This window comes from Muscardinus avellanarius (genome assembly GCF_963383645.1).
Source record: "Muscardinus avellanarius genome assembly, chromosome: 12".
NCBI classification, from domain to species: Eukaryota; Metazoa; Chordata; class Mammalia; order Rodentia; family Gliridae; genus Muscardinus; species Muscardinus avellanarius.
The window spans coordinates 94,638,185-94,662,153 of NC_137798.1; the positions used below are offsets into that span (position 1 = coordinate 94,638,185).

The window sequence follows — 23,969 nt, forward strand, 5'->3', positions numbered from 1 at the left end:
AAAGGTGTATGTAAAAGGTCACTAATTTTTTTAAATTAATATTATGAGCTATATAGGATAAAATTGTGATCTTATTACCTTAAACTTTAATGTTATTGTAATAATAACCTGATTAGTATGCAAGTTTTTTACCTATTTATACTTCTTTTAAAACTAAAGATAAATCTGATCCCAAAATATCCACATTATTCATGACTGATGGCGGTGACATTCAGCACCTGTCTCCATTCTGCTTTAAGTCAATTAATCCATCCAGCGGTACCTACTATGCATCATCAAAAAAAAAAAAAAGAAAATACATGGCTTGCTGGTTTAGAGATATTTGCAACTTGATGGGGGAGGAAGGCAAACAAATACATAATTACAATGCAATATAACAAATGTAATTAGAGAGAAAAAAGAGGACACAAAAAAGCAGCAAATATCTGGAAACTAGACAATTACCAAGGAAGACTTCAGAGAGAGGGTGGAATCTAAGCACAGCCTTAAATACAGAGAAACTTCTGGGTTTCGGGAACAATGAAGGCTGCCTGATTTCAAACCTCCCTACTCACCCTTAAAAAATAAAATAAAATAAACCAACAAGAGAGCAAACAGACCACTATGACCCATGCTTTCAGGAGTTCTAGGAGAAATTGGAAGCTATAGCCTTCAAATTACCTGTTATAGAAAAACAGACTAAATTCCAACAGAGCTCCCCCCAACAGTGAATCTGATGGTTTGGAGACAGGAAAGGGAGCTGCTGAGACGTAACCAGGAGAGGGTTATGAAGACGGAGACAACGCATAGCAAATCATCCAGAGTGCGGCGGTGACAGCCAAAATACTAGGACAGGTCAGGACTTGGCGCTTTAAAGCACCAGCCAGGTAGGAAAGAGGATCAGCCTCGGAGCAGCAAGGTGTTCAAGGGTGACCTACAGGAGAGTTGGTACCCTTGGAAACATGGCAGTAAGGGAAAGAAGGAAGAGGGGAAAGTCTAGGACCCAACAGAATCCAAAGAGGAACAAGACGTACAAAGAACCTGCCCCGGGCAAGGTGCCAAGGAGCGCTCAAAGCAGAGAACCAACCAATGCACCAGAAGAGCAGAGCATGGACACGGAAAACTACTGTAGAAACGGTATTAGAGGACGCTAACTGAAGCGTCTCAGCTGCTGGATGGAATCCTCCCTTCAAAACAAAAACAAAGCGAAACCACAAAGCCGAAGAAAACAGTAAAACAACACTCCAAATGGAAAGTACAATCTCCAAACGAGCGTTTAGGGTATGAAAAACATCCTGAAGCAGAGGTATAAAATCTAAGAACAGAAATGAGCAAACAAATAAAAAAGGAAGAAACAAAACAAGGGTTGACTCAACTCAGGAAAGAAAGAGAAGAAAAAGCACACAGAAATGCTCCAAATAGACGGTGGGGAGTGTGCCCCCCGCAGTGAAGGACAGGAAGTAGGGGGCAGCGGGGTGAGCACACACCTGGCACCGCCTGCAGACCAGTGACCTACCACACCAGGCAATGCAGGTGAGGCCCACCGAGTTCATCTTCAAAGGGGTCTGGGGGCATACTCAAGGAGGAAGAGAACTTGTTGGGTTCCGATGAACTCAGTTTAGAACTCAGCTTCACCACTTACTAAATCTGTGCTGAGCACTCTTTGTAACCACTCTGCATCCTTCAATCGTAATCTGCAAGTAAATGACTGGGTGGACACATAGGTAGGTGACAGATCAGGAAGGAAGACACACAAACATATATGCAACATAAATAACAATTGTACTTGTCTGATTCTTCCCCAAAGCAGAACATCAGAAAAGGACTTGTATAGAGGTCATTTAAGTGGAAAAAGTAAAGGACTGAGGAGGTGAAACCAGAAAGAGGTATAAGCCAATACAAGGTACCTATTGACCTGGTGGCTGCTGTGAGTAACTGGAGCTTGATCTTGCCAGGACCCTCTCAGGAATAATTAAGATGCTCTTAGAATTGTCTGTGCAAAGACAGGGAGAAGCATTTATCTTCTGGCTCTAGGCTCCAGTAAATAAGGGTTGCCCTTGAGGGAGCATTAACTTCCACACACTCCCAAGCGGCACCTGCCTGCATACTCTCCCACCTCTATTTCCTCCTGGGTGGGCACTGGAGAAGCCCTGGGGTAGAAAGGAAAAGATGCATAGAGTGTGCTTTGGATAAGACACTGCTGGGGCAGAGGGCATCCAAAAGCTTGTTTGGAAGAGTTTGAAGATGATGTGACGTGGTGCTTTAAGAAGCAACTAACAGAATATGGCTGAAATTCCCTCCTGGCTTTTTAGTCACTGAGACTTCAAGGAGCTAGAGCTACTTCTACAGAATGAGACAGGGACAAACTTCAGGGGAACTCAAGGGATACACTGGAATGTTTCTTGTTGCTTCCATGCTGAACAGGATTTGCAGCAACCATAACTCAACAAGGACAAGACAACGGAAGGCTCATGTTCCTCAGAGATGAAGGCCTGAATCATACAAGTCATGTGACATCCTGGCTGGCTGTCCATCTTCATGCCCCACCACCTGTTGGCCACTGCCCCAGAGCAGTGTGGGTCAGGGCACCCAATGCTTCTGGTCTATTTCAGTAATGATACCCACCCTGCTCCTAATGGTAAGTACCGCCATCTTGCTTCTGCCATTCCAGAATCCTATTATTTCTCTGAAAACTGGGGGTATTGGTTCCATGGAAGCATCTCCTAGCAACTGCAGTGTGTGTGCTCTCACGGGTACATTCCTTTTACCTTGGTGAATGACGTGCTTTCTTTAGCTCCTCCTAAGAAACATTACCAGTGTGTACTCCATGCCCTCTATTGTTCCATTAGTCCACTCTAATGTTCTCTCTTCTCTAAGATTTATGACCCACTCTACCAAAGAAATCCTTGCACATTTACCTGATTTTGTAGGTCATATTCATGTTCAAGATTCAAGAAACCATTCCAGCAGTGTGTTAGGACCAGATTACCAGCACGTTTAATTCTGAGTTACAGTGATCCCATGTTACTGCATGTTAATACATTCTCCCTTTCCAGCTTTATTCTCTTCTCCCTTGCCCCCTGCTCCATGCAATGTCTTCCAGATCTACTTTCCACATGTTTCTCCTGTTCTTATTGTACCTATTAGCCAGGTCCTAGAATTATCTGCCTGAATATTTTCTCCCAGAATAAGAACAACATCCCTGATTAAACTATGCTGAGATTGTGTCTGGTTACTGTTCTGAACCCAACAGGGGAAAGAAAGGGGTAGATCTTTTTTTTTTTTTTTTTTTTTTGGTGGTACTGGGGATGGAACCCTTCTACCTCCGGGCTACACTCCAGACCTATTTTATATTTTTATTTGGAAACAGGGTCTCTTAAGCCAGTGAGGGGCTTCGAACCTGCGCGATCCTCCTGTCTCCGCCTCCCAAGCGCGGGGATTACAAGCGTGCGCCACCACGCCCGGCTGGGGTAGATCTTAAGGAGGAAAAACATGGTTTTGTAAAGCATCCACTTCAACAGGATCTTTGCATGGTCTCCAAACAAGACAATTACAAGGCATCGATCCTGCCCATCCAGAGTCTAAAGGGAAACTTAGGAGTTCGAGATTCTTAGGTTCATCCACCCATACATCCCCATCTGAGATCTCAGGGTCCTACTCTTTTCATATTTGTGCCCTGATTTTAGTTCTGTATACCTTTTAAGAATATATAGGAGGCAAGCATGGGGGTGCACACCTGCATTTCCAGCAATGTGGGAGGCTGAGGCAAGAGGATGGCAAGTTTGAGGCCAGCCTGGGCAATTTAGCAAGACTCTGTCTCAAAATAAAAAACCAAGAGGCTAATGATGTAGGTCAGTGGCAAAGCAGCCCTGGGTTCAACCCCCAGGACCTGCAGTGGGGAGAGTGTATAGGGGAGAACCACTGTGAATAATACAGAACTTACGTAGAAGTCGGGCCTCACACCGGTATGGGAGTTGGTTAAGCAGCCTACAAAAGGCTGCTGCTTCTGCATCTGGAGCTGAGGCTAAAGACAGCAGGGCAAGGAGCTGGATAGGAAAGCCGGACTTATGGTGGGAAGGAGCAAGGATAAACTTTTCCAAAGATAAGCTGGAACCCAAGAGGAGGACAAACAAGAGCCTATGCCTGTCTCTGTCTTCCATCTCAATGATGCCGGTAACCTGCAGAAAAGCTTCACCCCCACTGGGCCAGGATTCCCAGAAGCTGATGGAAGTGGTCCAACGGGAGATGGGGGAGCTGCAGGCCTGGCCACTGCTCCATGCCGACAAGATGATACAGCATCAGCAGCAACGTGTGGGAGCTGGAGCAGAGCCTCGGGCCATCACAACCGTTAGAAAGGGAATATGGCTGCTGCTTCGCTTCAGGCCTCCAGTACCCCTCGGTATGTTTCCTGTGGCCAGAGCTAACACAAAGTCTAGAAGAGAGCTATGAGAAACATAATCCCAGTTAAGCTCAGTTGACAGAGTATGAGCCCAATGCAGAAGGTATATAGCTATGCTCCACGTATAACTGAATTCTGGCCTGGTTTTTTAGCACAATTTGACTTATGGCCACAGGCACTGGGGATGTGTCCAAAAGCTCCCAGGGAGCCCTCTTTTCACAGTGAGCAAGGCTAACTGGCTAGCTGTTGTTCTCAAGGTTACAGAAGCTAAAAGATGACAGTCAGCTCAGAGCCCTTGTACCACTGTCCCCACCACTCAATTCCTAGAACTCCTGCATGACCCAGCTCTACTTCCTGTTCTTGCTTCCTGAAAGCAAGAGTGTTGGTACCTGTCAGGGGTTATCAGCACTCAATGCCTCCAACAACGGGGTCCACAACTGAGGAATCCATTCCAATGTTCCATCCCAGGGTATGCTTTCTAGGGCCACTTTAAGTACTAGATATCTTAGCCTGAACACATGTGCAAGGGGTTTATTTAGAAAATAATCCTGGGAAGGAAGAACTAAGAGTGAAATAGGGGATATGGAAAAACCAATACAAAGATGCATTATCAACTTAATCTAATCTGGACCTTTTCCACTCTAGAATCAATATAGGGAAGTATTTATTATCAGCTCCCATATCCCAGTGGGGCGTGACACCCTTAGGCTTCTTGGGCACACATCTGTGCTTGCTGAGCCAGCTCCCTCCAGAGTCCTATGCCTTGAGGCACAAATGAGTCTTGGGACAGAAAGTGGGAAATGTGCAGCATGTGTGCTTGAAGGCAGATGCCATTCACCTGAATTGATCTGCTGTCAACGTGGGATGGTCTGTCACAGACGGCTGGACTCCAGAGTGAGGCAGACAGGATGGGAGGTGTATACCAGCGGTGTCAGATACAGTAAGACATGTTGTGAGGATTAAGTAAGACATGTGAAATACTTGGGAGAGACCTGACAAAGCTCATCAAATGACAGCTGTTATCACTAGGTTACACACTGAACTAAGACCATGATAACAGCAACGCTAAGCAAGAAACCAAAGAGGTATTTCAGAGTTAAAATGGACACAACTGGTGAGCTAGGGGAATATAAGAGAGAAGTCTAGGCTGTTTCTGACTAGGGTCCTGGTAGGATGAGAAATGGCAATGCCAATAAATAAAACACCAAAGACTGAAGGAAGAAGTGTTACTTAAGAGACTAAGGCTGTCAGGACTATTGGAAGTAACTTAGCAAGAACTCAGGAGACAGATTTAAGCTGAAAACAGACTCAGATGATCGTTCCAACCACGTTAATACCTGGTGTCTCAAGGAGAGGGGCACACCTGAAGAGGGCAGAAGATGCAGTGCCCAATTTCAGAACGAAGCAAAGGGACGTGGCCAGTGGAAGGAGATGGGGAAGCCAGAGAGACAGAGGAGCCAGGGAGAAGGACAGAGTCTGTCACGAGGCAAAGAGAGGACAGTGAAAGACTGCGGGAGTCAGCTGCTGGAAAGAAGGAAAGCTAATTCAAATCATGCCATCACCAGTCTAGGAAGAAGGGAGACATTAGTAACTTTGGGGAATTACTAAACGGGTGTGTGTGTGTGTGTGTGTGTGTGTGTGTGTGTGTGTGTGTGTGTTACTAGGAATGGAACCCAGGGGCATTCTAACTCCGAGCTACACCCCCAGCCATATATATATATTTTGGTACTGGGGGTGGAATCCAGGGGCTTTGCTACCTCCTGGCTCTACTCCCAGACCTATTTTATACTTTATTTGGAAACAGGGTCTCACTAAGTTGCTGAGAGCCTCACTAAGGAGCTGAGGCTGACTTCGAACCCGTGTGATCCTCCTGTCTCAACTAAATGGTTTTGATGGAGTGATTGAGATGAAAGCCTGGTGTTAGAGCACATCAAAGAGTGAATGAAAGATAAAGGGAGCAGAAAAGGCTGATGAACAGAGTAGAGCCAGGTGTGGCAGTATATACCTGTGATCCCAGTACTTGGGAGGCTGAGACAGGAGGATCACAGGTTCGAGGGCAGCCTCAGCAAGTAATAAGACTCTCATCAACCCAAGACCCTGTTTCCATATATAAATAAAAAGGGCTGGGGGTGTAGCTCGGAGGTAGAATGCTCTTGGGTTCAATCCCCAGTACCAAAAAAAGTATAAATTGCTCTTTCAAAATTTGGCTGTGCTCTAAAGCCAGCTCCGCCTATTGCTTGCAGAACTCTAGTTACAGGAGAAGGGGGTAAAGTAAGGAGATTATACCACGGCTGGTACTAGGCAGACCTCCCCCAAATGGACTGTTGGTAAAGCACCCAGGAAACAACTGGCTGCAAAGCCACCAGAAGAGTACGCCCTCTACTGGAGGGGTGAAGAAACATCGTTACAGGCCTGACACCGTGGCACTGTGTGAAATTAAACATTATCAAAAGTCCACTGAACTTCTGATTCGCAAAATCCCCTTCCAACATCTGGCGTGAGAAATTGTTCAGGACTTCGAAACAGATCTGCGTTTCAGAGTGTAGCTCTTGGTGCTTTGCAGGAGGCAAGGTTGGCCCTTTTGAAGACACCAACCCGTGTGCTATCCATGCCAAACGTGTAACAATTGTGCCAAAAGACACCCAGCTAGCGCGCCGCAAACATGGAGAACGTGCTTAAGAATCCACTATGGTGGGAAGCATTTCATTCTCAAAAAAATTGTTTTTGTCTTCTTCCTGTTATGGTAGCTCTGAACGTTAGATGTTTTTTCCCATAGGGTCAAAAGGTTCCTAAATATATGACTGTGAATAGAAAAGCAGGGCACAGGAATCAGGGATTGGCAGTTTTTCCATTTTCATTTATGTGTGAATTTTTAATATAAATTCGGGGATGTAAAGCATTAAGGCAAGTCAAAATGTTTCAGTGAACAAGTTTCAGTAGTTCAACTTTAACAATTATAAATAAGTCTGTTCAGGCCGGGCGTGGTGGCACACACTTGTAGTCCCCGTGCTTGGGAGGCAGAGACAGGAGGATCGTGCTAGTTCAAAGCCAGCCTTGTGTTAGCTTAGGAGGCCCTGTTTCCAAATAAAAATATAAAATAGGTCTGGGAGTGTAGCCCGGAGGTAGAAGGGTTTCCAGGAACCCCAGTACCACCATAAACAAACAAACATGTTCAATTTTTCTGGAAAAAAACCTGGTAGAAAGGTAACTAGAGGGTCACAGGGTGTGTGTGTGTGTGTGTGTGTGTGTGTGTGTGTGTGTGTATCAAGACACAGTGTGTTTGTGGGAAGGAAAGTTTGAAGATTAGGAGAAGAAAAGAAAAATGGAGGCAAGTCTGAGGAAGGGAAGATTTTTTAAAAAATAAGTATAGTGTAAAGTATAGTGTACAATCTCACTTGATCCACTTAATATGCTTGGGTTCATTTTTAATATACCAATTGAAAATGTGTATTGGCATCTCATTTCCTGGGATCAACCTAATGGGATAATAAATTTAGCTTTTCTTATAAAACCTGGCTTGTCTTATTCAAAATTACAAAGCACAAGCTTCTCAAGCTAATTTAGTTTCAGTCAAAAGGTGACAATTGTATGCAGTGAGAAAAAAATCTTTTTCTGCTATTTGAGGGTTCTCTTTTTTCTTTTTGTCACAGGGAAAAATATTTATAAAGCAAATTATCAGATAAGCTCCAGTTTAGGTGGTACCCAGTCGAGTATGGACAATACATACAGTACTCTGAACTCCAATTTTTTTTTTTTTTTTCGGTACTGGGGATGGAACCCAGGGCATTCTACCTCAGAGCTAGCCCTATTTTTCTTATTTTTTATTTTGAAACAGGGTCTCACTGGGTTGCAAAGGGTCCCACTACGTAGTAGCTGAGACTGTCTGTGAACCCGGATCCTCCTATCTCCAAAATCTTAATTCCTGTCTAGAGAGTCCAATTAGCACAATCCTGGTCAATACATGAGATGTGGAGAAAGAATAAGCCGAATCCTAGCACTCTAAGTTCCTTTTAACTGCCAGGTGGCTAGCTATTCTGAAGCCGTTTAGATTTGTGGTTGGGCCTCAAACCAGCGTCTTTGGACAGCATTCTGCTGGAGACAGAACAAAGTTATATTTAATATCTGTGTACTTTAAAACAATGTTGCCCGCTCCTCTCTCTCATTGCCAGGGTCACTTACCTTGAAGACTCACTGTACTTTTTGTGTATAAAACAGCAGTGTTTACTTATTCAAGTGATTGTGGAATTACACGACTGAGCCAATATGAAAACTCAGTCAATAAGAAAACAAATGCTCAAAAGAGTGGTAACAGCCCTTTTTTTTTTTACCGATACGTGTACTAAATAAATTTAATTTAGAAGAACTGAACTAAATATAACACTCTTCAAAAAGAAGAAACAGAACATTAAGCTTACTAAGAATGTTGGCGTGATCTGGAGAACATGTTCAGAAAACTGACCTCTGTGGAAAGCACAGAAGCACTTCAATGGCTGTGCCTGACGACCTCTTTCTGTACGCTGTTCTAGAGCATTCTAGAAATTTTCCTCGGACATTACATAAGTTTTGTGTCAACTTTCTGGTGTTTTTCTGCATCTAGCAGTTTTTCAGAAGGTCAGAATAACAGTCTTTAAAACAATGAAGCTATTTTCCTTGAATAAAGAATCACCTTTCTTCACAATTCACAGAGAAGAAAAACATCATGCCTTCAAAACGCTCCTATCTTCCTGCCACCAAATCTACAAATGCACCTGTATCCTCTCCCTCCTCCCTCCTGTTGTAACAGGCAGTAGTCTTCCTGGAGGCAACTCCTCACCCTGTGGCCCCGCCCCGTGTGCTAAGCCCCACCCACCTTCGCAGGGAGCCCACCCACCTTCGCAGGGAGCCCACCCACCTTCGCAGGGGGCGCTACACCATCTCCTACCCCTCCTTGCTGGCGGGTATCCCTCTCAGTAAGGGATACTAGTGGGGTTAAGCATGCTCTAGCACCACTCATTTTAAAACAAGGAAACTAACTAACTAACTAAATAAATAAACCCTCCAGTCCTCTGGCTGCATCTCTCTTCAATCCCCTCCAAAACCAAGCCTCTCAAACGTTATCTTCAGTTGCATTCACTCTTGAACCCATTCCAATCTGGCTTTTCCGACCAAATTGATTTTGGGGGGGGGGATTAATAATGGAGTTTGAACTTAGGGGCATTCTATCTCTGAGCTGCACCCTCAACACTGTTTCTTTTCTTTTCTTTTTTGTTTATTGAAACAGAGTCTCACTAAGTTGCTGAGGTTGGCCTGAAACCTGGGACCTCCTAATCCAGCCTCCCAAGAACTGGGGTCACAGGCATTGCCACCACACCCAGCCCAAGCTGCTCTCTGGTGAGGGTGACAGCCCCCGGCACCAGGCTCGCGCCTTCTCTCCTGGGCCTCCACAGCACCACAGCTTTGCTAGTCTCTCTCCAGCCTTTTCTCCTGCTCGTCCTCCTCTGTATTCTTTCTTGGCAATTCCTTTTCTACCTGCTTTTTTACATTTTGGAGTTTTGCTGAGCTTAGTTCTAAATCTGCTTCTTCTCTTTCCATCCTACAATCCCAAGGTGATCTCACTACATACTCTGGCTTTAAGTGTCACTTCAGTGCTAGTGACACCAGGATTCGTACCTGCGACCCAGGCCTCTTTTGCATCTCCGGCCATCTCCACTGATATATGTGATATAGCACAGTGGTTTAGACAGGACCAAGCACAGTGTGCTTGGGTTTTAAAATAAATTCTTCTACTTACTTCCTGGGTATGTAAAAGTTTTCAGTTTTACCACCTGTAAAATTAGGATAATAAGAGTACTTACCTCATAGGATTATTTGTGGGTTGAGTGAGTTACTGTTATGTATGCCACATAAGCTTTCATTATTCGTGGTTTCTATGACCATAACTGTATGTTGGAATATTTTGGTTCCTCAACCTTGCCTTGATCTGTTCAATGGATCCTAGTCTTTTGTGTGTGTGGTACTGGGGATCGAACCCGGGGGTGTCCTACCTCCAAACTACATCCTCAGCAGTATTTTATTATCTTTATTTTGAAACAAGGTCTCCCTAGGTTGATGAAAGTCTCACCAGTTGCTGAGGCTGGCCTTGAACCTGTGATCCTGTCGCAGTCTCCCAAGTACTGGGATTACAAGCATGCGCCACCATACGCAGATGGATCCTGGTTTTTATACCCACTCCTAAATGCATCTCTCCTGACTCACCCTAGGAATTTTAAGATGACCCCAATGACCCTGGCCCTCATATGATCCCCTCGATGAGTACCAGGAGATACCATTCTTGTGAGAAATGGGTTCTGCAGGCACACGGTCCCAAATCAGTTGGCCTTATAATAGAAAAATTATCAAAGTAGGCCTACTCGCACCAGCCCCTTCTTAACCTGGGCCTAGATGTTAAAAGGAGGTCCAGAGTCAGAGTTGGTTGGCATGCTTTTGCTGGCTTGAATACGGAGGGTCCACCTGAGAAAAAATGTAGACAGTCTCTAAAAGCCAACAGTAGCCCCCAGCTAACAGCCAGAAAGAAAACTGGTCCTATAAGAACCAAATTCTAATAAAAATAAATATGAGCTTGGAAGTAGATCTTTACACACAACCTCCAGACAAGAACCCAGTCTGGCTAACACCTTGATCTCGGCCTTATTATACCCTGAGCAAAGAAATGATCCAGGCCATGAAGATTCTAAACAACCCAAGCATAAACTACTAACTGGGTACTATTATAAGCCATTGCAGCTATGATCATTTCTTTTGCCATAATAAAAAATTAATACATCAGCTCAACAAATTGCATCTTCCAACATGTTTGTTCCAGCCAGAAGATCTATCAGTACAATACCACATTCTGTTAATTCTATCTTCTAAAGACTTCTCAACTGTAGTCACAATCTTACTCATAGTTATTACCTAATCAAAACTTTATATTCCACGTGAACTTCTGAAATAGCTTCCTAGCCGGTCTCCCTTCACACATACCCCTCATAACATAAGAGTTTATTTTTTATAGTTCAAAACTGATCTCATAATTCCCAACTGGAACACTTTATCATAACCTATAAGACCCTGCATGAAATGGCCCTAGCTACTTTCCAGCCGCATTTCCTGTGGGGCTGCTTGAATATGATGTTCAAGCCAGGGCCTTTTTTTTTTCTTTCTTTCTTTGTGGTGCTAGGGATTGAACACAGGGGCATTCTACCTCTGAGCTACAACCCCAGCCCAATTGTTTTTTTATTTTTATTTTGAAATAATGTCACACTAAGTTGTGGAGGGCCTCACTAAATAGCTGAGGCTGCCGTGAACCTGCAATCCTCCTGTCTCAGCCTCTTAAGCACTGGGATTACAAGGGTGTGCCACCACGTCCAGCCAGAGGTCTTTTCTCTAGCAAGCCCAATGTGCCAAGCTGCTTCTCACTTTGAGACCTCTGTCGTGCCTTGGACAGAAATGCTTTGTTTGCTCGCCCTCTGCCACGACAGCCAGGCTTCTGCCTGAACACTGCTATGCAGAAGCCTTCACTCATCCCTCACACAGGAGAACCCTGCACATACTCAACTGACCACAACTGCAACCACAAAGTTACTCATGTGATCATGCATCCCCTCCCTCCCTCTCTCTCTCTCTCTCTCTCTCTATCTCTATCTCTATCTCTATCTCTATCTCTCTTCTCTCTTCTCTCTTCCCTCTCCCTCTCCCTTTCTCCCTCTCTCTCCTCTCCCCCTCATTGTTCAATGATGGTAGGAGCCATGTCTCATTTGTCCCCTACTAAAACCCATTATCTAGGACAGTAAGAGACACACAGCAGGAATTCAATAACCCTTGAAAGATGAATAAAACTGTTATGTAACTTATACATGGAAAAATTAGGTCAAAGTTACAGGTTTCATTTGTGTGTGGCCTCATTAAATTTGTTCCATTCTAACCCTAATTGTGATGTTTCCTTTTTGTGTGCGTGGTATTGGGCACGGAACCCAGGGGCACTGTACCTCTGAAGTACACCCCCAGCCCTATTTTTTAGTCCTTTTATTTGTGAAACAAGGTCTCAATGAGTTATGATGGGTCTCGCTAAATAGCTGAGGCTGTCGGCGAACCACAATCCTCCCAAATGCTGGGATTTACAAGCGTGCGCCACCACACCGGGTTTGATGTTTCTTTACAAACAAATAACATAAAGGAAAAGCAAGCATAAAATCACTGGAGTGGGTTTGTGCAACTATATTGTAAAATTACCATTCGTGCCTGCCCAATATCCCACCACATTCAGATAAAAAGTGCAACATTATCCTTGTTACATATTTTAAATCACTTTTGCCGGGCATGGCGTCACACGCTTGTAATCCCCGCGCTTTGGAGGCAGACAGGAGGATCGCGCAGGTTCGAAGCCAGCCGCGCACGCTGGCTTAGGAGACCCTGTTTCAAAAATATAAAATAGGTCTGGGAGTGTAGCCCGGAGGTAGAAGGGCTTCCAGGAACCCCAGTACCACCAAAAAAAAAAAAAAAAGTACTTACTTAATTACATATTTATTAAATCCTTGCCTTGGTCTAAAAAAGATTTAAGGCAAGTTACTAGGGTTAAGTAAGCATAAGAAAAGAAGAAAGAAAAATAAGAATAGAAACACAAACAGCAGCAGGAGACTCCAGACACACGCCCAGGCACACTTTTACAAGGTGTGGGTTTGACTTGAGGCCTGCAGACCACCACCTTGATAAAAGAGATCTGCTCAAAGATCCACTTCTGAGCATTCTCATGAAGAGCAGAACAGCTGGTCAAAAGCAGCGCAGACATGCTTGGTGCTAGGATGAAAAGGTATGTCTCCTGGGGGAGTCTTTAGAGAAGATAATATTCTACTTCGACCAGGAAAGGCACTTGCGCCATTTTCTATAAAAATAGCTATTTAAGCAACTGACTACCCTTCATTGTTAGTCACCCATACCTGGGGCAAGATTCTCTCTTGGCTCATCCAATCTTAAGTAAAATGTATTTGTTTCCTATTGCTGCTTTAAAAGATTAACATCAACTTGAGAGTTTATTAACCACACACACTTGTTTTCTGACGGTTCTGGAGATCAGAAATATGAAACTGGGTCTCCTGGAGCTAAAAAATCAAGGTGACGACACAGCTGTGCTCCTTTCGGACACTGCGCCCAGCATCTAGAGGATGCTTTCCTCAGCCATGGCCCCCTTCCACATGGCGCCTCTCCAGTCTGTCTCCTGTGACATCACCTCTTTCTCTCCCTCTGCCTCCATCCTTCCATTACCTTCTCTGACTCCTGCCCTGCTGCCTCCTGGAAGCTGTGTGATTACTCTGGGCTCACCTGGATAATCTCTCCAATCTTGGAATATTTAATCACATCTGCAAAGAGACCTTTGTCATATGAGATGTAACATATCCACAGGGTTCCAGAGATGAAGATGCGGACATCTTTTGCAGAGGGAGAGGTGTCATTATTCAGCTTACCACAAAGACTTTATCATTTACCTCTCTGCAATTCCCTAAATTCTAAGTGTATTTGAAAATTCTACATAACAGAGCCACAAATGGAAAACTTAATAAAGAAGCTATCAAATATGGGGGTAACAACAGAATCCTTTTAAGAACCAAGTTCACTTTCTATATGCCAAGTAATTTGATATAAAATATTATTTACACAATTTTTGGTCAAATTATATAAAAAACCACCTACACAAAAACTTGAGCGTGAAACAAAATAACTGCAATGCTAAGTTCTGTGCTAAAAAATCAGAAAGTTTCTCTCCCCATTGTTCCTGAAGTCTCAGGGGAGAATATCTAATGAATATTTAAAAAGAAAGAAAGAAAACAGCGAGACGGCTCATATTAGGGATGCCATTATTAAGTCCAGAGAACTCATTTGATTTTTGGAGGGATCACTAAACCTGAACCAAGAGAGGGACACTGCTAGAAACAAATACAAGGAAGGCAAGGTTCTATTTTAAACAGACCCTATTCATATTCCCTGACAAGATAAATGTAGGCGTGAGCACACCTTTGAGGTCCATGGTAAATTTTGGGGGAGCTGAACGGCCAGCAACAGCGACAACTCCCTCCCACTGCATCTGGGGACTGACATCTCTCAACAGAGTCCCTCACTGTGAAGCTTCAACCAACACGTGCTGTTCGGAGTTAGGCTTTCCTGGAGCAGCCTTCGCCAAGCATCAGCTTCTGGCTCTAGGGAAGAACTGGATCCTACCCATCAAGCCACTTCTGTCCCCAGCAAGCTCAGGCCTCAAGATGCTCCCTTGTTCTATAGCGGAGGCGAACGTTGAGTCTGGTACACCTGAGGCTTTCCCCTACAGACCACAAACACAAAATATGCTTCACTCCCCTTTGACATAAAGGCTGATATGCCACTCTCTTTTGCTGAAATAATTTTTCTCGATCTCTGAAATTCATGATAGAAGAGTAAAAAGAAATTTTCTTTTAAGCTCTAGGAAATCAGGTTAGGGCACTGTCAGTGACCTATTTATGTTCTTAACTTTTCCAATGTGTCCTATAAAACTAAAGATAAAGCATAAATTCTGTCTACTCTTTACAAAGTGAAGAAAAATGAAAAAGGAATATTATAAAAATACATATACATACACAAAAATATATTTAGACATGTTTAATAATAGAGAGAGCTGCACTGTAGCCAGAGATGATTAAGATCATCGGTGGAGCCAGTCAGAGTGGCACATGCCTGTAATCCCAATACTTAGAAGGCTGAGATAGGAAAATGGCAAGTTACAAGGCCAGCCTCAGAAACTGAGCAAGATTTCATTTAAAATATAAAAAGGGGCCGGGCGTGGTGGCGCAGGCTTGTAATCCCCGCGCTTGGGAGGCAGAGACAGGAGGATCGTGCAGGTTCGAAGCCAGCCGCGCGCTGGCTTAGGAGACCCTGTTTCCAAATAAAAATGTAAAAATAGGTCTGGGAGTGTAGCCCGGAGGTAGAAGGGCTTCCAGGAACCCCAGTACCACCAAAAAATAAAAAAAACATAAAAAAATAAAATAAAAAGGGGTGGGAGTGTAGCTCAGTGGTAGAAGCTCCCTGGGTTCAATCTCCAATACAACACACACACACACACACACACACACACACACACACACACACACACTCATTTGGATGTATCTTACTACAGGTAATGGTTATATTCCTAAAGACTTACCTACAAATTAAATCATTATAAATCTTTAAATCATTATTAATTTATAAATTATTATAAATTATTTAAAAAGCACTATTGTGTTTTGGTGAGATTCTCCAGAAAGCTTTTGTAAAATATAATGATCTTTAAAAGTAAATCACAGCTGGACGTGGTGGCGCACGCTTGTAATCCCAGCATTCGGGAGGCTGAGACCAGAGGATCGAGGTTCCCGGACAGCCTCAGCTACTTAGTGAGGCCCTCTGCAACTCAGTGAGACCCGGTTTCAAAATAAAGAATAAAAAATAGGGCAGGGGCTGTAGCTCAGAGGTAGAATGCCCCTGTGTTCCACCCCAGACCGGCAAAAAGAAAAGAAAAAAAAAGTAAATCACTACTCTTGACTTTAATCTATGCCATGGAAATTCCACAGAATACCAGCTTAATTCTGGTAAGTTTGGATATCTCTCAGTCCAACACCTTTACTTTATGGATAAGAAAACTTAGGCTCAGAAAGGCTAAATGATTATTCCGGGTCACACAGCAAGTTAGGAACTAAATCAGAACTCTAGCCAACCCCCTGAGAAGAGACCATAAGTATGGATCCCAGTAAACAAACAGGTAAGATCTTTAGTTGGTGTCGAAAATCAGTCAACAACATTTTTGGAAAACTAGACAACTACCACATAAATATGAAAACTGTGGACAAGTACCTCTTATAAATATAGACACAAAATTCCTCAACAAAATGCTAGTGGACTGAATCCAGCAATATATAAACAGGATTATATACCATGACCACATAGGATTTATCCCCAAATGCAAGGTTAGCTTAACAATAAAAAATTAAACAATGCAATAAACCACAACATTGAACACACACACCAAAAAACCCACACAATCATTTCAATAGAAAGTCTAACACCCTTTCATGATTAAAAACATCTGAAATAGAAATAAAAAGAAACTTTCTCATGATAAAAGGCATCTATGAAACTACCCTCATACTTGATGAAAGAATACACCCCCGACCAGGAAAAAGAAAAGGATGTCTTTCTTTTTTTTGGGGGGGCAGTACTGGGGATTGAATCCAGGGGCATTCTATCACCAAGCTACAACCCCAGCCATATTTTTAACACTCCCTTCCCCTCCCCTCCCCTCCCCTCCCCTCCCCTCCCTTCCCCCCCCCCCCCCCCCCCCCGTACTGGGGATGAAACCCAGGGGCATTCTACCTCCGAGCAACATTCCCAGCCCTATTTTTCAGTCTTTTTGTATTTTCGGAAACAGGGTCTCACTGAGTTGAAGAGGACCTCACTAAGTAGCTGAGACTGGCCTTGAACCTGCAATCCTCCTGTCTCAGCCTTCCAAGGGCTGGGATTTCACTACTTCTATTCACAGATGACATGATATTGTAAATAAAAAATCCTAAGGCATCCACTAAAAATCTAAAAATCTATTAGCACTAGTAAACTAGCAACAAGGTTTCAGGACACAAAGGTCTCTAGACATCTGCAATCAACAACCCAAAAGTGAAATAAAGAAATGAAAGAAAAACTAAATAAAGACATGGAAAAATATGTATGTTCATGGATCAGAAGACTTAACAGTGCTGAGATGGCAACACTCCCGAAATTGATCTATGAATTCAGTGAAATTCCTGTCAGAACCCCACCCAGCTGGCTTCTTTGCAGAAACTGACAAGCTGATCCTAAATTCATATTAAAAAGAAAGAGACCCAGAATAATTTAGACAATCTTGAAAGAGAAGAACTGAGTTTTCCAGGTGTGGTGGTGCATGCTTGTAATGCCAGCTATTTGGGAGGCTAAAGCAGGAGGATCACAAGTTCAAAGCCAGTCTGGGCAATTTAGAAAGACTGTCTCAAAACAAAACCTCAGGTGGGTTGAGGGGAGTCTGAAGATAAAGCTCAGTGGTTGAGTAGCTTGCCTAGCAAGTATGAAGCCCTGGTACCACAAGAAGGAGAAGAAAAAACGAACAACAACCAAGTTGGAAGATTTATACTTTCCAAATATTTTTTTTCTTCTTTTTGCAGTACTGGGGATTGAACAGAGGCATTCTACCTTCACGCTACACTTTATTTTTTAAAATATTTTTATTGGTGCATTGTAGTCATACATCTTAATGGGTATTCTTCATTTTTGAAACAGTCTTACTAAGTTGCAGAGGGCCTCACTAAGTAGCTAAGGTTGGCCAAGAATCTGTGATCCCCTTGCCTCAGCCTCCCAAGTACTGGGATTACAAGCATGTGCCACCATGCCCAGCCTTATACTTTCCAATTTTAAAACTTACATTGTAAGATGTAGTGTTGTACTAGCTTAGGAGAGACAGAGATCAATGGAATGAAATTGAAAGTATAAAATTATATATATATATATATATATATATATATATATACACACACACATACATACACACACACATACATACACACACACACACACACACACATACACATCTAGGGTTAATTGATTTTCAACTTGGGTGCTGAGACAATTAAACAGGAGAAAGAACGGTCTTTTCAACAAATAGATAACTGGATATTCACATGCAAAAAAATGAATCTCAATCCTTACCTCACATCATAGATAGCCATTAACTCAAAATGCATCAAAGATCTAATTGTAATAGCTAAAAATGGTATGCTCTTAGAAGAAAACAAAGGCATAATTCTTGTAACCATCTATTGGTCAATGTTTTCTTAAACACAGAACAAGAAAAAATTGAGGAAAAACTCTGATAAATGTGTTTCATAAATATTAGGACATTTGTGCTTCTCAGGGCACCATCAAAAATTGAAAAAACAACCCACTTTATGGGAGAAAATACTTACAAACATATATTTAATAAATGACTTGTAGCTATAATGAAAACTCTCAATAACCAAAAAGATGTTAGCCAATGATAAAATGAGCAAAGGAGTGGAGTAAACATTTCTTCAGAGATATATAAACAACCAGTAAGTGCATAAAAAGATGTTCAACATCACTGGGGAAATGCGAATCAAAACCACAATGGTATACTGCTTCACCCCTCCCAAGATGGCTAAAAGCTAGAAGAGACACAATAACAAGAATCGGCTAAGCTATGAGAAACCGAAGCCTTCATACACTGCTAGTGGGACCATGAAGTGGTACAGTCACTTTGAAAAACTGTTTGTCCTTTTTTTACAGAGTTAAACACAGACTCCATATGACCTGGCAGTTTTACTGTTGGTAAATATCCACGGGAAATAAAGATATAGACTCACACAAAAACGTTTTCACAAATGCACAAAGCAGCATTATTCACATAGCCAAAAGGTAAAACCACCCAAATGCCAATCCACTGAGGCACAGAATAAAAAATGCAGTATGTCTGATACAATTTGCTGGCAACAAAAAATGAAGTGTTGATACATGTGAGAATGTGGATGAATCTTGAAAATACAATGTTTAGCAAAAGAAGCCCGCCACAAAATAGCACATATAATTCCATTTATAATAAGATTCCATAATAAGCAAATAAATAGAAATAGAAAATAGATTAGTCGTTGCCGAGGGCTAGGGCTGTAGTGAGAATGTAGTAGCTGACTACATCGCTATGACCATAAATGGGTATGAAGGGCTTTTTAAGAGTGACGGAAATGTTCTAAAATTACTTTGTACTGATAATTGTACATCTTTGCAACTATACTAAAATTTGTTGACTTGTACGCTTAAAGCAAGACGGTGTGTGGTACATAGATCATATTTCAATAAGTGTTTAACGATAAAGGGGTTGAAACCAGCCGCCATGCCACGAGGACACTCAACGCAGACAATGGTGAGCAAGCCATCTTGCAAGGGGGACAACCAGCCTCAGACAAGTCTTCGGGTAACTGCAGTCCTGGCCAACATCTTGACCACCACCTTTCAAAGCAACTTTCATATTCTGAACCATGGAAATCATGCTGCTTTAAGCCATTCGGGTTTAGAATAATTTGTTACACCATAATAGGTAACTTTCCTTAATCCTCTCCTTATCATCCGGTTCTCTCTTCTAATGACCAGAATCTAAGAAAATATCTTCCCAGCAACTCTTCCTCTGCAAAGAGTTTGGTTTACTCCCACCCATATATTTACTATACTTGTTATCATGTAAGCAAAACACTATCCCATCCCCTGGCTTTAGTTGAATGAAACAAAGATGGACATCTGACCAAAGCCAAGACAATGATGTCCCGCTTTGAGACTTTTATAACTGAGAAAGGGGCAGCGTCTTTCTAGTACCTGCAGATGTGACTTGTAAAACTTGGGCGCTGTTACCAGCAGCATCTTTCCCATATGGGGAAAGTTGGATCGCAGTGGAGAAGAGTAAAGCAATCACACAGAAACAGAAGTAGAGCTTCAAGACAAGAAAGTACAATTTAAGTATCTGTTTCTAGTGATTCCTGATGCTACCCTCTCGTCCCAGTAGAGAGACAGTGTATATTCTGTAGCTCCCGCCTCTAAAACAGCACCCAAAAAATCAATAAATAAGAGGTAATAAAATATGTATTAAATAAATAAGGTAACCCAATATCCTTCCAATAATACCTCCCCTTTTCATTGCTATTCAACAATTAGATTGTTTAAAAGATAAACACCCTAATCTCTTTTGCTACCTTTATACTGTGTACACCCCTCTACTATTATATTTACTGTAATATATACCCAATTATTGGTTTCTATGTCCTCTTGCCCTCCTGCCAGAGGAAAGAACATTCAGTCAGTCATTTCTGGCATCAATAAAATCTAGGCCAGAGGACAGAAAGTGCTCAAGAAATTTATATTTAACCTGGTCCTACTAAGAGTCTGACTTCTTCAGCTTGTATTGTCACAGTCATCAGTTTATCGAACACCTAACATCTGCAAGACACTGGGAATACAATAACCTATTAGATTTGATCCTGTATTTATATCCGTTCGATGAATTCATTCAGTAACTATCTGAGTAAACCACCATACACCAGGGACTACAAATAGACAAAAGGACACGGTGTCTACCCTCAATGGACTTTCCAGTCTTAACACAGATAGCAAAGGAATTATTATAGTACGGTATGTAAAATGTTACTGAAGAGCTATACAAAGGCTGTTCAGTAGCAGCAGGAATTACAGGGAATTTATACTCAAGAAGGCAGGACACATACAAAAAAATATAATAGCCAAGCAATCTGACATATGTTAACCACCAAATGAGATATTTGCTTTCCAATATACACTGGGTTAATTCACACACTATACTGAGTGATTTTTAGATTTGCACCCAACTAACATTTTCTGAGTGCCTACTACATGCCAAGACACCTGCTTAGCATTTTTTCCAACAGTGTCTCATCCAATTCTCACATCTTGTAGAAGAAAGGGGTGAGTCTGAAAGAGGGATTTGCTCAAGTCTACACACCTAGTATGTGGCAAGGCTGAGGTTTATTACATGTCTTCAAATTCCATGTCCAAGTGTGCCATGCAATTCGGTCTACACAACTGGGACAATTTCCATGTGTTTATGCTGACTTCTACTGCTCTTTTTTTCATCCTAAGGCACACAATACAGTGCTATGCACAAATGGGTAATTCACCCAGCACCAATATGACGACATGCTTGACCACATTTGAGAAGGGACCACATGAGATCAAATTCCTTTGAGGCCTTTTATAGTATCATGTGCTGAGGACAGCACAGTTGGCTGAAGGTGTGGGAGCTTTTTAGGTTATATTTGAGCAGGGTTTTGGACCACTACATTCAGTGAGTTGTTCCAGTGTTCAGCAATAAATCAAAATGGCTGTTCATTTCCTTTGACAGTTAACAGTACTAATGAATTCTGTACAATTCCTCATCACCCATCAGAAAAATTTCTAAAATGCAAACTTGACACTGATGATTCACACAGTTAGTAGAGAAGGGGAAACAGAGCAGTACTCATTGTTTTCTACAAAACTAGCATTGTTTGCAAAGGCCAGAAACTGAGCAGTTGGTTGACTACTAATAACAAGTGGCTCCTCGGTCACAGAGCAAAAAGTTGCTGGTGCATCATGATCAATGGCGGAGGAGCACAAGACTTCTAGAAGGCCTTGCTGTGCTGCATGATTCTACACACATAAATTATCATTATGTAAGATAAGAAAAATTCAAAATCTTCACACTAGAAACCACCTGACACGGCCTGGTGCAAATCAGATTTATATACGGAATAAATTTATACTGACTAAATGATATGGAAGCCCTTTGAGAACATCAGCTGTCTATTAAACTGAGAGAGAAAACTGAACCGACAAAGATTATGTTGGGAATTCAAAATTATGGAGTAACTGGCTCAAGATATGTAAGATCACAATGACAGAAAACACAGTATTTAAAAATGTCAAATGAAGTGGCCATGAATTTGACATCTCTCTTATGTTGACTACAATGACACACAATGGAATGCTGATTAGCAATCTCATTAGAAATAACAAAAACTAGCCGGGCGTGGTGGCGCACGCTTGTAATCCCCGCGCTTGGGAGGCGGAGACAGGAGGATCGCGCAGGTTCGAAGCCAGCCGGGCGCGCTGGCTTAGGAGACCCTGTTTCCAAATAAAAATGTAAAAATGGGTCTGGGAGTGTAGCCCGGAGGTAGAAGGGCTTCCAGGAACCCCAGTACCACCAAAAAAATAAAAATAAAAATAACAAAAAAATAACAAAAACTAAAACAACTGTTGCTAACTTTATCATCTGCTCCAAACAGAAATGAGGTGTACGAGGCATACACCTGAAATCGATCATGTAAGTTTTGTGTCTACAGGATACATAAGAATATTTCAATATGCCAAAGAAGTGAAATCAAGAATTTTAAACACTCACAATAATATTTAACAATAACGCATGACTCATTAAAATTATTACTTGCTCAGAAATGAAAAAACTATCTCTAGTAGACAGTGAGCTCCACAAATGCAAACCCGAACTGTACTGACTGATTCAGATAAGCATATTCCAAAATTAACCACCTGGACTTACACAAAGAAAAAGTAATTTAAAAAAAAGTATAAAGCTTAGAACAACTCTGGTGATCCCAAACATGAGAACGCAAACTAGACAGTCCCTTTCACCTAGAGCTTTAAATTTCTAGAGCCTGCATCTCAAGAGAACTCTGAAAGAAATTCAAGACCAAGTATAGTATTTCACGATAACTGCAAATAAAAGCACTCAATCCCAGGAGCCCGCGAAACCTCTTTATCTCACCAGAGTCTAGACTTGATAAAAAGCCCGGGGTCAACCTCCTCCCCATTTAGCTTTCCTAGGACCATCGTCCCTTCGGGGACAGGTCCCAAACCCAGCCCCCAGAGACCACCTCCAGGGGAGCAGAGGGTGAAGAAATGAGCTGCACCCCAAAACCAAGCGCTGCTCACCCCACCTTTCGCCCTAGACAGGATGCAGTGACAGACCTGTCACCTGTGCTAGACCTGGGGCGCCCAGGCATCCTCGGAGACCGGCGCCCCGGGCAGCGATCGGCTGGTCCAGGGCCCCGCTGCCCGCCGGGCGGAGGAACTTTGGGCCGCCGCCGGGGCGCGCCCCCATCCCGGGACCCCCGGCCGCCGCCCGCCCGCGAGGCCCCGCCCCGGGCCCGCCCCTCGGTGCGGCGGTCCAGCCCGCGCCCCCGGCCCGCGCGCCCCCGCGCCCGGCCCGGCCGGCAGAGGGCGGGTCGCTCACCGGTGCGCAGCTCGTGCTTGACGGTGAGGAGCCGATCGACGCCGTGGCCGCCGTCCCCGCCGGAGCCCGCGGCGCCGCCGCCGCTGCCGCCCTCCTCCTCCATCTTCTCCCTCTTTCCGATCCCGCGGGTCGCTCCGCGAGGAACCGGGGAGACAGCGGACGCCCGTCCCCTCGCAGCCCCTGCTGCAGCCCCAGGAGCCGGGCGCGGCGGCTCCACAACTCGGGCGCGGAGCCGAGTCTCTTTCCCGCTCTGGCCGCAAGGCTCGCTCCTCTGCCTCCTCCCCCTTCGGCGGGCACCGCTAGTACCGCGCAACCAAGCCGCCCCCTGCTCCGCCGCCGCCTCCTCCCGTCCGCTCCGCCTACAGTCAGCAAGGTAGAGGAGCCATTCGAGTCGCCGGCGCTTATTGGGCGCAGGGCGCGCGCGTCTGTCAATCCCGGTCCCTATTGGGCAATCTTCTCTGACGTTTCACGGGACGCCCCGCCCCGCTCCTAGAATTATTGTTGCTTGGAGGGGAGGCCGGAGAGGGAGAAATGAGGCCCCTCCGATTGGTGGGCCTCACGATTCTGTCCCGCCCCTTTCTTGTGGTGCGCACGCGCAGTCAAGACCTTTCCTTTTCTGACCTCGGAACGGTCACACCCCTTATTCCCCAGCTTCATCTGTTAGTAAACAGTGTCTAGTAGTCAGGAGGCGCTTGGGGCCTGTGATTGGCTACTGCTGAAGGAGGC

The 23,969-nt window shown here is 43.6% G+C and overlaps 1 protein-coding gene across 5 annotated transcripts in view; it reads right to left on the reverse strand.

Moving 5' to 3' along the window:
* Positions 1–23,612, reverse strand: part of RPS6KA5 (ribosomal protein S6 kinase A5) — a gene marked incomplete at both ends in the record, with an annotated part of 202,523 nt that extends 178,911 nt beyond the window's left edge. For 4 of the 5 annotated variants that reach the window (XM_080708030.1, XM_080708028.1, XM_080708027.1 and 1 more), the window contains one exon: positions 23,244–23,346. In XM_080708030.1, coding sequence (XP_080564156.1) covers positions 23,244–23,346 — 103 coding nt within the window. Of the gene's footprint in view, positions 1–23,243 lie in introns of all 5 variants that reach the window. The other variant, XM_080708031.1, reaches the window with a different exon arrangement.
* Between the last annotated feature and the right edge of the window lie 357 nt (positions 23,613–23,969).